This window comes from Cephus cinctus, unplaced genomic scaffold, assembly GCF_000341935.2.
Source record: "Cephus cinctus unplaced genomic scaffold, Ccin1 Ccin1_scaffold0670, whole genome shotgun sequence".
In the NCBI taxonomy this organism is placed as follows: Eukaryota; Metazoa; Arthropoda; class Insecta; order Hymenoptera; family Cephidae; genus Cephus; species Cephus cinctus.
In genome coordinates, this window is record NW_014333297.1 from 197,535 (window position 1) to 213,138 (window position 15,604).

General features: G+C 46.1%; 3 protein-coding genes across 9 annotated transcripts in view; 2 read left to right on the plus strand and 1 right to left on the minus strand.

The window, feature by feature from the left end:
* The window catches only part of LOC107269540 (heterogeneous nuclear ribonucleoprotein 27C), a 34,616-nt gene extending 30,224 nt beyond the window's left edge, over positions 1-4,392 (minus strand). For 5 of the 6 annotated variants that reach the window (XM_015743493.2, XM_015743489.2, XM_015743491.2 and 2 more), the window contains exons 1-3: positions 4,183-4,392; positions 2,270-2,477; positions 1,969-2,155 (exon numbers count right to left, since the gene is read on the minus strand). In XM_015743493.2, the coding sequence (XP_015598979.1) occupies positions 1,969-2,155; positions 2,270-2,477; positions 4,183-4,220 (433 nt within the window). In that variant the 5' untranslated portion in view covers positions 4,221-4,392. The remainder of the gene's footprint in view (positions 1-1,968; positions 2,156-2,269; positions 2,478-4,182) is intronic. The other variant, XM_015743494.2, reaches the window with a different exon arrangement.
* Positions 4,393-4,492: 100 nt separating this feature from the next.
* Positions 4,493-15,307, plus strand: LOC107269562 (chondroitin sulfate synthase 1). Of its 2 annotated transcripts, XM_025086841.1 has the most exons (9): positions 4,493-4,674; positions 4,739-5,045; positions 5,626-6,941; positions 8,171-8,257; positions 8,324-9,575; positions 11,516-11,659; positions 11,742-11,922; positions 12,405-12,761; positions 13,007-15,307. In XM_025086841.1, the coding sequence occupies exons 5-9, from the start codon at positions 8,769-8,771 to the stop codon at positions 13,969-13,971; spliced, it is 2,454 nt and encodes an 817-aa protein (XP_024942609.1). In that variant the 5' UTR covers positions 4,493-4,674; positions 4,739-5,045; positions 5,626-6,941; positions 8,171-8,257; positions 8,324-8,768; the 3' UTR covers positions 13,972-15,307. The 2 variants fall into 2 exon arrangements, with proteins under 2 accessions (XP_024942609.1, XP_015599043.1); XM_015743557.2 differs by having other exon boundaries at positions 4,497-4,674; positions 4,739-6,941; positions 11,519-11,659.
* LOC107269563 (lysozyme) lies at positions 14,525-15,310 on the plus strand. Its single transcript, XM_015743559.2, has one exon. It carries the CDS (start codon positions 14,669-14,671, stop codon positions 15,095-15,097), a length of 429 nt encoding a protein of 142 aa, XP_015599045.1. The 5' UTR covers positions 14,525-14,668; the 3' UTR covers positions 15,098-15,310.
* Positions 15,311-15,604: the final 294 nt, after the last annotated feature.

Consider the following 15,604-nt stretch of genomic DNA (forward strand, 5'->3'; position numbering starts at 1 on the left):
TTTTTTTTTTTTTTTTTTTTTACGTATACATTTTTTGTCTCTTTCACAGTTTGCTCTTTCGATTCTGCTACGAGCTATATTGATGATTCTTTCATTGCCCTACACTGCTGGCCTACGTGGAAAGTAATAGGCGTGGACGTTATGTGTCGGCCATTCAGAGAGAAAAGAGGGGATGAGCCGCAAGTACGCCCGCCGTTTTTTGTTTTGCTTTTTTCCAAATTTTCACATTCTTTTAAAAGTCTACGTAACACATGAAGCTTAAAAGGGGATAATATATAATGTTTTGGTTACATTGGTTTTTTGACTCTGCTGCATTCCTGCTCGTAGATTTAGGTACGTCGAGTGAGAGTGTACGTCGAATGAGCGTAGCGAGTAGCAGAGAAGTAGGCAAGTAACGGCGAGTGAACTTGGGTTGCTGGCTGTGGGTCAGGATGAAGAACACCAGGATACCGAAGGTTCAGTTCGATAATGGTGAATCGAGTAAGTGAACACGTAGGTAGGTAGGTAAGTGAGTGAGTGAGTGAGTGAGTGAGTAATAAGTAAGTTGCTAAGTAAGTGAATGAGCAAGTAAGGAATTAAGTAGGTAAGTAAATAAGTTAAGTATCGTGAAAAAAAAAAGTACCGGCATTTACAGAAATCTTAACCGTAGCTTAGCCAACTTAAGCTATATGTATGGTATAACTTACAGGTAGCGTAGCCTGACCGAGCCTTAAGCTACACTTAACAAGAGCTACACTTAGCCGTACAGATCGTATTAAGTTATTCGATATTCACGCATAACGTAATGTAACGTAATGTAGTTTGAGATTTTCTTTCAATTATGAGGAATCTTGACATCATAGTGGAATTATAAGGTTTGTGATGGTGGTGATGGCTGTGAGTATAGTTGTAGTGACATAGTGGTATCGGTACTTTATTAGGATTGGCGAAGGTGTAATGCAAAGGCATCAACGGCTACGCATCATTTAGATAAATTTAGCTAAATGTAGATAGTTAATCTTAGGATAGTTCTATAGACGTACTCCGTGTAACACACGCGAATAGAACGACAAAATGAAAGAAGGAAGAAGGAAGAAGGAAAGAGAGAGAAAAAGAAAGAAAAAGAGAGAGAGAGAGAGAGAGAGAGAGAGAGAGAGAGAGAGAGATTGGTGAATGAAACTAAGAAGAGAATTTGAAAAATAGTTAGAGGGATAGTGATAAAGAGAAATACTCGTCACAATGTTTCTTTTTAAATGTATATATATATAATCTATATATGATATATATATATATAAAATTAATTTATATATGGCAGCAGTGCATGTTGAAGCAAGAAAAATTATCAATAAGTAATTATCAGTACGCGGGCTTAACCGCTACGAAAATCTCTTATATTGTATTAACCTTTAATCGTTTTTGCCTTTTTTTTTTCCTCGTTTTAACCACAAGACAAAATTTTGACCACGGCCAAAGAATCATGACTCGAACACGACTGTAATCTCGATCCTCGTGTAATGATTCTTTTGCCAGGCCATAAGTCGATTTAAGTTTTTACTTTTCATTCGGCTCTTTCTTTAAGGACTCGAGAGAAAATAAAGTGCGGCAAGCAGACAGTCGGAATTTTTGTTACAGCTAAAGAAACCGCAGTCACACTGAAACTAATAGCGTATTAAAACAACAACCCGAGCAGTTAAACAAAATTGTTCATTTATCAAAAATCTTTCTCCAATGCCGACTCTCTGCGTGTATATCGTAATAACATGAGTGTTTTACAGAGAGGGCTTACCAACTTTTCAAAATTAATTCACGTATTTTGATCAGCATCGTCATTACCGAAAGTTCAAAGGGAATTTAATCGCGAGTGATCAGGAAGCAAAGTTGATCGATCACATGATTTTACATAGCGTGTCATTAAGACTCGCACACAAGTGCCGGATCAAAATACGCAAGGATAGAGTAAAAATGGCAATTAACAATATCGAAACTCACCTCTGGACTTCTTCTTCTCCTGATCGTACATAATGACGACTTCCATGACTTTGCCGAATCGGGTGAAGAATGATCTCAAATCAGTCTCCGTGACGTTACTCGGCAAACCACCCAGAAAGACCTTCGGGAAGCCGCCGCTGCGCTTCGGCTTCTGCAGCGTGCGTGGATTGCACGGTTTCGGATCGATCTGCATTAATAAAGTAGTAGTAAATCGATTTCTTCTCAATAATGCATCGAACAATGGCTAATAAGCGATTGGTGCTCGGTCGGCACCCTATGATAAGACGGCTTTTTTACTGACCGTGCGTCCATCGAGCTGATGTGGCCCATTCTGAAGAACCAGGGCGACATTTGCGGGGTCGCTGAAAGTGACGAATCCAAAACCGCGACTGCGGCCTGATTCGCTATTCTTCATCACCACGCAATCGATCACTTCGCCATAGCGGCTGAAGTAACGTTGAAGGTTCTCCTGCGTCGTCTCCCAAGACAAACCACCAACGAATAATTTTCTGCGAAAGAGACAAACAGACAAAATTAATAAACATAAGAAAATGGCATGAAACCAGGTGCAAACTGAATCGGAGCAGGATCAAGGGGGTCCATGGGAACTCCAGACTTTACAGGAAAATCCAACAAGGAGGATGGGAATCGAGTTAACGATTCATAAATCAGTCTACGCGTGAGACTTGGCGCTTCTATACGAGCTAAATTTAGGCAAGACAAATTTTAAAGGAACCAAAATAAAATACCGAGGAATCCTTTTCATTAAGGAATGCCATAGTTTCCGTACGAATTTACAGTCATTTATTAAATAGAGCGTGACTCGTAAGAACTCGCAAGGCGAATGCAGAAAACGATCGATAATTGATTGCAAACAGTTTATCGGTAGATAATTCCCGACAGTCGACTTCATCCATTCGATGTTTACGGCGTAAAGCCCAACATGCATCATGCTGAGTTACGAGAAGCCAGGTTTAACACGTAATCTCTGTTTTTTCGTAATTTCCACTCGTATTTCGAGATATTGCTGCTTTTACGCATCCTTTCGCGATTCGAGGAAAAAATATTTCTAAGCAAAAATAAGATAAGATATTTGATATTCGTATGGGAGCGACAAGGAAACTCTATAGCATGCCGCGTGCGGTCCGTGGAAAGGAGGCGATGTTTGGCAGGGCTACCGACGCCATGATCCCTGAATTACCGACCCAGCGGCCATTATGCCTCGGCAGTAGCACGCGGCGTATTTTTCAGCAGAACGAACATACTCCGATTCTCATGGAACACAGCGAAATTTTATTTATCACGAGCACGAAAACGTCTCGAGCTGACGCTTGCCCTGGAAACGGTTCAAGGCATCTGGAAAGTTTATGACGGAAAATGTTACTCGGTCCGTATAGCAGTTCGCGCGGAACACGAGTCAATTTTCCCAAGCAAGCCTCTCACACAACTTTCTCCGGATCTGCGAAAAAGGTGCAGTTGCTCGGTAAATTCCATGAGAATTCAGAGTACGGCCCCTCCTGCAGCATATCGTAGTCCATTGCGTGCTGTGTTCACTGGCCAAAACCGGTTTTCCACTCGGGAGGGTAGTCGGCATTTTCACAGTTCAATTTCCCGAGGGTCGGAGAAGGGGAGGAGAAAAATGTCGACGTCCTCGGAAAAATCCAAAACAAGCTTCCAACTCGTGATGCACAACATTACACGAATTTATGAATCCGATTTATCAGCACTTTTATTTAGACGCGACGTGCTGCTACCATACAGAAGCGATACGAGGCAAAAATGCCGGCATCTGACTGACTTTGCAGATAGAAGATCGCATTCTTAACTACTTTAGTGAAAACTCATAGAATCAGGTAATTCTACGTGGCAAAACCGGCGAAGGTAATTCTCAGGATCGTTGAAGCGCTGCTCAGCCGGCATAGAGTCTCGAAAAAGCAGAAAACCCAGCCCGTTTCCCGGGAATAAAAAAAGGGGCGACGCTTTTCTTACAAGCAACAAGCTCGACAAACATGCTGGCCAACCGTATCGGTCAATCCGTTTCCGAGGAAATAAACAAAATAGTAAGAGGACGTATCTAGAAATATCGAGCACGAAGCGGCGAAACCGCGATACGCAAATGGACATCGTCGCGCAATAAACGTAGGCTAATGCGGGAGGAGATTTTTGCGATAAAAACTCGGCCGGCGTCTACACAACCTATTCGATATGACTTACCCCTTTTCGTCGTCGTCCATTTCGGTCTTCACTCTCATAATATTTCACTTAAAACTACGAGAATGCCGTTAGTTTTGGGCCGCGTGTGGGAATATGGCACGATGCTTTGCGCGGACGAGGGTAATGGCTCCCCACAATGAACGCGACGTTGAGAACAGAATGTAAACGTAACGAAGCGACTGGCGTCACTTCCGAGACACAACTAGTCAAACGAGCGACCGTACGCGTCGGCTCGGCAGGGACGAGCCGATGTTGCCCGAGTTTGCCCGAGTTCAGTAACTTATTTCCCTCCAATACGTTTCCGCCTATGGCGGCCAATGTATTTCGCCTATGACACACCTTTCCTCTCGCAATGGAAGCCAAAGCCGAAAATTGGCGCGTTTCACCCTCGGCGTTCTTTACCCATATTTATGTATTGACTTCTGAGTAACTTTATTTCGAATATTCATATCATCTATCAGAAAACTTATTGGAATTGTCAGGAAAATAATTGTATGTGACTTTTATTTGTGAAAGATAATTTTTAATCGCTCTATTTATCAGGTTATATTTTCAGCGATTCCAGTGTAAGTGTTGATCTTAGCAGTGGTGTGGAAATTTTTACACATGGGACACCGGTACTTTGAAATACGCTCCTAACTTCGAAAGTAATGCTACCGACTATTAATTGACAATATTGTTAACTAAATTATTAATACATTTATCCAAGGTGTAAATTAATGATTTTATTTTAAACTGACATATTTTATAAGACGCTACAGTACGAAAATTGGCTTAAGTAGTCTGCCCGGGTTCAACGATCTGTCGTCACGGAGGCGGTGAGCTCCGCCATCTTGCTTCTAGATACGGCGGGATCTTTGAAAGTAAGTTTCGTATAAAGATTTTTTTTAAAAAACGGACAGAATGTCAAAAGACTCTGTTCGATCGAGTAGACGAGACTCGGGTATTTCAAAGCCGTAATAGCTTCTGACATTAGCAATTCTGAATAAGTTCATACCTGAAAAGATTAGAGTACCGCTCGAAGGGTTGTAAAGGAGGAAGAGGGGTGAAAATAGCGGAACAACGTATTGTCATCCCTAGCCTCGTAAAACGACAAAGGGTATATTGTTTTGCGAATCTCTTAAAATGTACCTGGAGACCTAACCGGAAAAGTAACGGCAACTCTCAGCAATGCAAATAGTTAAACCGAGTAGATTTGGTGGAATCAAAAGTATTTTTGGATTGAATGCGTCCTAGCCAAAATTAAATGCTTATTATCGTAGAGTAGAGCGAGCAGTGTGAGGGTCTTTGCTCCGCATCAACTTGAATCTAAATAAGCCCTCGTTTCCTGCCTATCCCTATTCTAGACAGCGTGCATATTTTTAGGTATTATAATTTAAGTGAATGCAAGAAATTCATAGAGTCACAATTTTTGCTTCGCATTTATACTCTGATGATTCATAGATTTGCGGCCGTTTGAGCTGTCAAGCTTCAGTCAGCTTCGATTCGGATTAAATGGAGGGACAGAAGAGGAACATCCGGATCCGGGTAATAGGTTACGAAATCGTTTTTTTTCCATGTTTAAACGTAGAGAGAATTTAAAAGTTCTGAACAAAGACAAATTCCAGTATCTCTCATTTGTAAATATACTTATTAAAAAAGAAACAAAATTCAAACGTGCGATCTTCGTATCCGATCTATTCCTCTTGAAGGCTGAATCAACTCCGTGATTCATTTCGATACGCTTAGGTCGCTGATTGAACAGTTATTTAAAAAATAGGAAACAGCAACCGAAACAAGTAAGTATAAAAAGATAAAAAGGAAGGAGGTAAATGACTGAGCAGCTTCAGGTCGACGAACCGTCGATCACCTAAGAACAGATGATTTTCGTACCAGGCCTCCTAGCCATAATAACCCGACATGAAGCGAGACTCTTCTAGGGAACTTTGGCGTAATCGAGCATAGAGATTTGAGGGCCTAACCTGAACCGAACGAAATGCCGGCCGGCGGCCCAGGTAAGAGTATAGTGAGAAGTGTTCCTAATTCTTTCCTTGAACTAAGAAATAACTGAAAATTAATCTATCTCCGACACGAAGTCCGCTCGCTCACTCGCAACTTCACACTTCCTATTACGACGCTCGGATTCAGTAGCGTCGATGATTTCGAATTCACCGAGCGTACAGGCACTTTAATTCTTTAACATTTCGACGGAAGTTCCTGCTCCTGGCTCGTCTGCTTACTTAAAGCCATCGTCACGCGTTCCACGCCTTTCACGCAGAGACGCACGAAACGACGCCGCCAGCAGGACGATTCCCAAAAAAAGATCAATCTGTGCACGGCGCTTAATGTAAAATTAGGAGACACCATAAAAAGTCTGTCGGTCATTAACCATGACCCCGTACTTTGCGAACTAGACTGGAATTGAAATAACGACAAGCGGCTATACGTATAACACAGAGAGAGACAGCCTGGTTCAAAGGATCAAGGATCGTCCCGATAGGAACGTCCTGGGATTCGGGGGATTTTGGAAATTCTCGATATCGGTGAAGGTCGAAGGTCGTAGCGGGAGTCTGCGGCGAGGTTCAGGAGTGCCCGAGACTGCGTGTCACAGCAGCTCCCCCAAGGGTTACGTCAGACGAGAAGACTCGGTCTGCTATGCTCCGAGAGTCGACTCGTTCCCGACAGTCGCTGTTGCCGCCAGTTGCTAACGCGACATCGCACGCTGCACGTCCGCCCGCAGTTATCCTCTTCAGTATTCCGTGCCCTTGTGCACTCTTCAGGTAATCTTTCCATTCGCTTTCTTCCTTCTCCTCTCTTATCTTATTCTGGCCCTGTGCCTAATCGCCCTGTGAACGAAGCTTCGGGTTCTTTCAACGGGATCCTAACCGTTCTACCTATAACGTGGGAACGACCTGCAGACAGATCAGCTGTGACCGAAGCGTTGCAGCCTTCTCGCAGTTTCCTCTGTTAAATCTTCTACTTGCACGAGAAGAATTATGGACCAAGATTCAAAATAATCAGGGTGATTGGGATCGATAGGAGATGACAGTGACGTCTCTTTGGTTCGATTAAAAATACTTTAACCGACAAAGATAGGAGTTCGCGTCGTTAATACTTTGTACGGTTCCGTTCGAACTGACATGCAAATCGCGATTTCGTGCACACAGTGTGTGTACGAAACGTGCGTCAAATTCGTGAAGAACCGGTCTCTCGATTATGCTTCCACTGGTCGCTCGGCCGTCTCGCTTGTGAAAATCTAAAGTAACGTGCGCGCGACTCGCATAATGTGCGAAGCCGACCAAAAAAAGAGATACAAATTCGTGAGGTAAAAGGACTACCAAGAAATTGACACGTCACGCGTTCGTGAGAATTATGAGTGCAAACATCGCAGATCGAATCGAATGTAGTTTGAAAAACATTGGCGCATCGCGCAGTGCGAGATCATTGCTTGGAGGTCTCCTTCCTCGAGCGACTACGGTAATGCGATTTACTGTTTCCCGCGTTGCAATTCCGCGCTGCAGAATGTACCGTTGCAATTCCACGCGACCTAACGAGCATCACTGCACCGATTCTCCTGGTTCAAAGGGGAATCAAGGAATCCACGGAGCGCGCAGCGAATTCTCGAAGGTTAATGGGCTGGAATCACTAGTCACTGGATCGATAAGTGCCGTACCTTATCAATTATCGTAGCCAATGATTAATGTAGATTTTGTTGATTCGTTAACGGCTTATAAACTCTCGTGGCCTCGTTAATGAAGGTCGCGCGTGTGCCCAGTCAACTGATTCTTACGCGAATCACGCGTCTCGTACTGTCAGTCTGTCAAAATGTATTTCCTTCAGCGTAGCTATAGGAAAAGTACGTGCCAAAGTAGAGAACAGGAGAAGCGACGATCTACCGTCGAATTTCAATGTATTTTACGATGGATACTTTGCGCTTCCTGAGTAAACGGAGAAGGGCTGCCACATGTTTCCGAACGTCAACCGAATCTTCGTTTCTTTATTTTCTCAGGGACCTTCAGCCGGGGAGGCTGCCTGCGCCTCTTGGAAGGCAGCATCTTCTTGGAAGGAGGCTGCCGTAGCGGCATACCAGAGACAAGTAAGTCGATGACGGGACAAGTTTCCACAATCCTGAATTTGGCTCCACCGGACTCTTCTTTGTTAGGATAGAGCTAATCCAGGCTGGAGCTAATCCAGGCTGGACCGCTTAGATCTTCCGGGATGCTGTGTCCGCATGTGTCGAGAAGACGCAGCCGTTCGTAGAAATCCAGCAACGTGTTACGGACCTACGGACCGCATGCCTGTAGACTTCTCCACGAGAAGCCAGCGGCCTGTGGACGTCTAGCACCGTCGTGGCTGAGATGAAGCGTCCCCCTCTTCTCGAGGATCTTTGTGGCGCGTAAAGCCGCCCGAAGACAAGCGGCTTCCAAGAGAGACAAACAGGAGTAAGGGGAGAAAGCAGGAGAAGTCGGTGAGGAAGAGCGCTCGATACGAGCTGGCGAACCGATGATCCTGAGAGTCCCGCATACTTTGGCTCTCAGAGATTCGGGGCCTGGCACTGGAGGAGCCATGAGTCCCGCGGGCGACCCGGTCACGCCGGGACAGCATCAATGGGCCAGCTGACGGAGTACCCAGTGATGCGCAAGCGACGTGGTTTGGCCAGTGGCTTCGTGGGCCTTGGCATGGGCCTGGTCTTGGGCCTGATCCTCGTGAACTATCGTTCGAGCACCTCGCCGCTTCTTGGCTCCCACGTAAACTCCTCCAGGCCCACTCCATCCGCGAGAAGCTCCGGTCCAGGTCCAGTCGATCTCCGGGAGTCCGACAGGATCAACGCTTCAGCCTCGAGCCTCGTGTTCGTTGGAGTGATGACAGCCCAAAAGTACCTGGACACGCGTGCCAAGGCCGTCTACGAGACCTGGGTATCGAGCCTACCAGGAAGAATGGCATTCTTCTCCTCGGAGTCCTCGACAGTCCCGGAAAGCTGCCCGGAATTGCCCCTGGTGCCGCTTCCGAAAGTCGACGACAGTTACCCACCCCAAAAGAAGTCCTTCCTGATGCTGCAATACATGTGGCAGCATTTTGGGGAGAAGTTCGAGTGGTTCCTCAGGGCCGACGACGACGTCTACGTCAGAACCGACCGGCTGGAACGTCTGCTGCGTTCCGTGGACTCCAGACGCGCCAGGTACATAGGTCAGGCCGGCCGCGGGAATTCCGAGGAATTCGGACTGCTCTCCCTCGAGTACGACGAGAACTTTTGCATGGGTGGTCCGGGTGTCGTGATGTCGCGCGAGACCCTCAAGAGGATCGTTCCCCATATCAAGTACTGCCTCAAGAATCTCTACACGACTCACGAGGACGTGGAGCTGGGCCGCTGCGTGCAGAAGTATGCTGGGATCCCGTGCACTTGGAGCTACGAGGTGAATATTTACACGTTTGCCTCTTATCGTTCGTCTATTGACTCGGCGCGTTTACGGTCTAACGCGAAGAGTCTGATCTCGTAGGATATGCCCCGTGTTAATACGATCCACCAGTGAACAGTCGGATAGCGCGATTGGCACAGCTCCAACAGAATTATCATAAAAAGAGCCATTGGCTGGTTGAACTTTTAACGCGAAGCTCGAGACTTTTGAGAGGCACAAAGTCGGCAAACCCATTCCCACGGGATATGGTACATGAGAGAGGGAGAGCCTATGTCGAGCAGAGCAGATGTCCCCCTCGAATTCTCTTCTAATTGCGTCACCCTAATTAATTCAACGGCTTTCCGGCTACTGGATATTATCGGGACTAACTGGGAAGAGACACGCCAGGAGCACCAGAACCTCTAATCGATTCCATCGAATTGGACGCCTCGATTGAATTGGACTTTATACAACTGATTCCTTAAATTCATAAACCGCAGTGTCTTCCGAGCAGTGAATGGCTCCTTTGTGCAATTTTAGCACGCTCTAGCGAGCGATAAAGTCTTGTCGAATAAATCATTGAGGCACTACGTCATCCACGAAGCAGGGAACTTCGGGGAACTTAAGGAGAGTTTACATTGACAGTAGCAACGTAGAGTCTGGAAAACGTAACCGTGCGAGTAGATAAAAGGAAGGGTCGACGTACCGTAGTTAACCGAAAATCAAAGCCTCTTTGGTATCTGACACTAGACGTGAGATATCAATAATCCGAGATTAGCAGCGGATATATTTCTTGAAGTTCTTTTACCGTTCTGGATCTTCTTCATCTCCAGGAACCGTCCACGTGGAAAGATGGTCCATCCTCCCATGGATCCCTATTCGTTCGTAGTCGCTTCGAACGCCAAACTCTATTTCTATCCCAGACACATGGCGGCGTCCCTACATGCGTATTAGTCAGTACATGAGACAATATACACTTTATTAGAACCCTATACACGACATAGGAGAGCACGTATAAAAAACGCCATCCGGAATTAAGGTGCCTACACACTGTGCTCTCTCTCTCTCTCTCTCTCTCTCTCTCATTTGTATCTATGTACAGCAACTCGGAATGAGTTTTCTTAGGCTAACAGAGCACGGAATTAAAACGTTAAACCTTACAAACATTGCGTCGATCCAAGCCAGATACATAGGACGTATCTCAGTCTTTCAGGTCACTTTCATTATTTTAGGCCGAGGCGTAAGGAACGCTGGAAAAATAAATAGCGAGTAGCAGGACTACCTCGTAGATGCATGCCTCTCGATTAATTGCGATCTCGAGTAGAAACGTCTCTGGTGCGAAAAAAGGTCGCACAGTAATTAAAAAATTATCGTTGTTGCTGAATGATTTCTCATCGAATACTACTTGGCCAGACTGTACCTCAAAACGCTGATACACAGTACGTAGTGCTTATCTATGGGTGAATCATTATTAGGAATAAAATTGGCAGGGATGGACGTATATATGCGGGTGTGTCTTATTTTTTTTTTAAATTGTCATCCTAAAGTGTGGAGCACTAGAGTGTAGGAGTCTCTTGATCAATTGGTTTAATAGCGGTGCGTGGAGGCACCGCAGCCAATGAAGGAGCCTCCTATCATCCGAATGGGTCCACGTACGGAGCTATCATCGGCAGAGCTCATAAGATAGAATGTAGAGTTGAGATGAGGATGTTGGTTGTTAGGTACAAATAAATTGTAGCCTGCTAACCCAGTGAGGAAGCACTGAGTAAATCCGTGTCTCCTGACTGGTCTCGTGGACCAAGGATGCCAGTCAACAGGGACGACGGATGAGACGTTGAAGAAATGGGTGGAGATTCATTTAATTTCGTGCCGATCCCAGCTGCAGCTGCGAGCAGGAAGCTCGCAGTTTAACCCTAACGAATCCAGTAATGCTGGTGGGTTCGCTCATCATCGTGTTGCAGATGCAGTCTATTCTCTACCATAACAGCAGTGGCGATCAGGCCTTCACCGGAAATCTCAAAAGGAAGGAAGTGCATCGTGCCATCACATTACACCCTGTTAAGAGCCCACCTCACATGTACCGACTGCACAATTACATGAGGGTGAGTATCCAGCTGGCCTTGTGTGATGCTTTTGGAGTATTTTTAGATTTTAATCTCAATCTCGGGTGATTCGATTTTCCAGGAGCTGCGGATTCAGGAATTGCAGCACGAGCGAGTGCAGCTGCATCGAGATATACAGACGATGGCTAAGCAGCTGGACATCGGTATGGATCGCTTACAGGATTACATCCTTGCGAAGGACGTGCCACTTTTCCCGATCAAGTCAAATTCGGAAGATTACCTCGGGGACACTCTAATGCTCGGTAAGGAGTTTCCTCAGGGAGTTAGAAGCAACCGAACGGAGCTAATGCTTCGCAAATCAAACTTGTTTTTTCATCGTACATAAATGTATACTATTAATTTCTCAGTGGATAATCCTACGTAGAAAGGTGTTGTCTAAACGCTTTAGCGTCCGGCCGAAGAACCACTTAGGAAGATTAGCTCGAGGCAACTGGCCAGGAACTCGACTCCACGATCAGTCACAACGAATTACGAGGAATTACGATGGGAGCGCGACATCTCGCGCGACACGCTCCATTTCGCCCGGCCAGATTTTGATCATTTCGTTCTCGCACAATCAAGAGTCATGGTCAATTTGATCAGCCGTTGTTTACACGTGGTTGCCGCCGGTTATAATGCAAATAATGCTTTTATATGCTTACACGACTGAATCAGTAACAGCACAGTGCAGGCATGTCGGATGCTGCGGAGATCTAGCTCTGTACCTTTTTACTACTGTGTCTAGGTGTTCCGGCAGGACTGAGAGCATTCAAGCCGAGCAACGCCAAAGAAGTTGTTCCCTGGGACTTCCTATCGAGGTCGGAGTACAGTCTGGCCGACTCTAATCCTCGGCGAAGGATACACAGCGACGTGAAGGAAGGCCTGGAGGACATCACGAGGGAAGTGATGGCCTCCATTAATGCCTGCTCCAGGCAACGGGGACGGGTCGTCGAGGAGAGGTCGGCCCTCTATGGCTACAGGAGAGTAGACGCCTTCGGTGCCGATACGATCCTGGACCTGCTCTTGGTCTACCGGAAGTACCGGGGTAGAAAGGTCACGCTTCCGGTCAGGAGACACGTTTATCTGCACCAGCACTTCACAGGTAATTTTAAGATCGAGATAAATTTTTTCGAGTAAGGGTTGTACCAGTCATTATCCGAAGGAAGCGGATGATCGTAGTCGCAATGTGACGACGAAGGACAGGAAACAATCACGAGTCTTGCATTAATATAAATGACACCTAACTCCAAAAGTTTCGGATGGCTAGAAACGAGAAGGCAGCGAACCGTCCCTTAGGCGGAGAATGATAAAGATCGAGAATGATTTCACGAGTCATTTACCTTGCAGGCCTGGAGATCCGAGAGGTTGAGGACCTGCAGGAGGTGGACGTCAGCCAGCAGCGCGCCAATGAAAAATCTCTGAAGAATATCCTGCGCGGAGGTTTCCTCAATTTGAACTTCAATGGTTACCAGGACTCTGATCCAATACTCAGGAAGACGATTCACTTCGTTCTTCCACTTTCGGGCCGCTACGAAGCCTTCCAAAGGTTCCTGAATAACTACGAGGACGTCTGTTTACGTAACAACGAGAGGACGCAGCTTCTGCTGATCCTCTATCCCGAGGGAACCGGAAATTCCTTCAACAAGAGTCTCTCCCTCGTTCAAGATTTAAAGTATCGGCATCCCGGAGCCGTCATAGAAGTGCTGCATGGTTCTAGGGAATTCTCAAGAGCCAAGGCCCTTCATCAGGGAGCATCCACCCTCCAGGACGAGGATCTACTCTTCTTTATAGACGTGGACATTGCCTTTGCCAGGGACGCCTTGCTCAGGATACGCTTGAACACTGTCAAGGGCCGTAGGGTGTACTTCCCAGTGGTCTACAGTCAGTTTGATCCCAGGGTGGTGTTGAGCGAGTCGAGTCCTCGCCAGGAGACGTTCGCTGTCGATGAGACTTTGGGTTACTGGCGTCAATTCGGCTTTGGAATAGTTTCTCTCTTCAAGGCGGATTACTTGACCGTAGGTGGATTCGATCTGTCGATCCTTGGTTGGGGCAAGGAAGACGTCGACCTCTATGAGAAAATGGTAAAGTCCGACCTGAACGTCTTTAGGGCTGCGGACACGCAGCTCGTCCACGTGTTTCACGAGGTGGAGTGCGACAGGAGGCTTCCGAGTGCGCAGCTATCGATGTGCAAGGGAACCAGGGCCGACACTTACGCCGGCACCGTGCAACTTGCTAATTTAATTTACGCGCATCCTGAGTATCTTCAGTTTGCGAAAACAAGAAGAGAAAAGATTACGAATCCAGCTGGATAAGCGAAAATCAATGAAATTCTTTGATAGAGATACCTCGAAACTCCTAGTGAATTGCCAGAAGGACTTCTTCCTATTCCTAATGACGTAAGAATTCTAAGAGTACACTCGCTGTGAAAATAATTTTAAAATGAATTAGATATTATCGATAATCATACAGTGTATATATATATACGTGTGCGTATGTGTATCTATAAGCATTCGACAGTCTCGAAAGAGAATATTTCTAAGTTACAATGCCTAACGTATATTTTATACAGATTTTATTGTTATAAATAAATGTGATATACCGTACCTTATTCGGTCCGAAGAAACTGCGTTCTGGTTAATAAAGTCCACTAAATGAACGTCCACGTTTCCTTTTGGCTCCCGGTAGATCACCAGCCGAAGAAGCAGACCAGATTGAAATGTAGACGATTGACTAATCCAGTAACGACTTTCCCATGGGACGCGCGTATCGCAGGAATGCAAAACGGCCAGTCGAGTGCCCCGCCCCCAAGCGTGATAATCATTCTACAGTCAAGTTCAAGCTCATTAACCGTCTCTGCGATTCGCTGTTGACTATTGCGAGTAATATTCCAGAACTCAAAGTGACTCCTCGGCATAGTTCAGCTGGCAGTTGGTAGCTGCTCGGGCCAGCAGTTCCTGCAAGAATATCGTGAAATTGGTAATCGCTCAGAATCCGTTAATCGTTTCAAGAATGAGGCGGTGCTTCCTAGTGGCTCTCTGTTGCTTGTCGCTGGCGTGGGATGCTGAGTCGCGAGTGTTGAGCGTCTGCGATGCAGTGCGGGAATTACAGTCGGCGAGAATTTCACGAAGTCTGATCAGCAACTGGGTCTGCCTGATGCAAAGCGAGAGCAATTTGAACACGGAGCTGGTTACTGGACCGAAGACAGCATCCAGCTACAGTTATGGGATCTTCCAAATCAACAGTTCGCGATGGTGCGCGAGGGGCAGGAGGGGAGGAGCCTGCAACCTGAAGTGCGAGGATCTTCTGAACGACGACATTCAGGATGACATTGGCTGCGCCAAGAAGATTTTCAACACGGAAGGATTCAAAGCCTGGCCGGGATGGATGAGACAGTGCAAGATGAAACCGCTGCCGAGTATCGCTAATTGCCGCGTGTGATGACGCAACTACCGCCTAGCCTGCCCCCTCAAAGCTGTAACGACCAAAGAATCTCTATTAAATATTAATTCAGAATGTTTTGCCAATAAATGTTGAGCCTACGAATCGTTCCATGGATACACGTGCAATAAATTCGAAGTACTCCCCGGTGTTGACGTTGCCATTATTAGTCTGAGTCTTATCACTAATTAAACGGAGTCTGATTAGCAACTATCTTATGTTTTTTTTTCCTTTCAATATTTTTCTGCGTCTTATCGTTTCTAGGAAGCTAAGCCGGGAAACTTCGCTTCTGCATTGAATTTCGGGTGATTCTGAGTTCTCGAGACACGTCCTACTGCCTGAGGATGGGACCAAGAGGCCCAGAGTCCAGCTGCGCAGGTTCGAAGGACCTGGAAGTCTGGAGGAAAGTGACTGATGCGAGATGAAAGTGCACAATTGCAACGGCGAGTCGGTTTACGCCAAGCTAATTTCTCTTGGCCTTTTCTCTACTTCTCCTCGCCCTCCCCC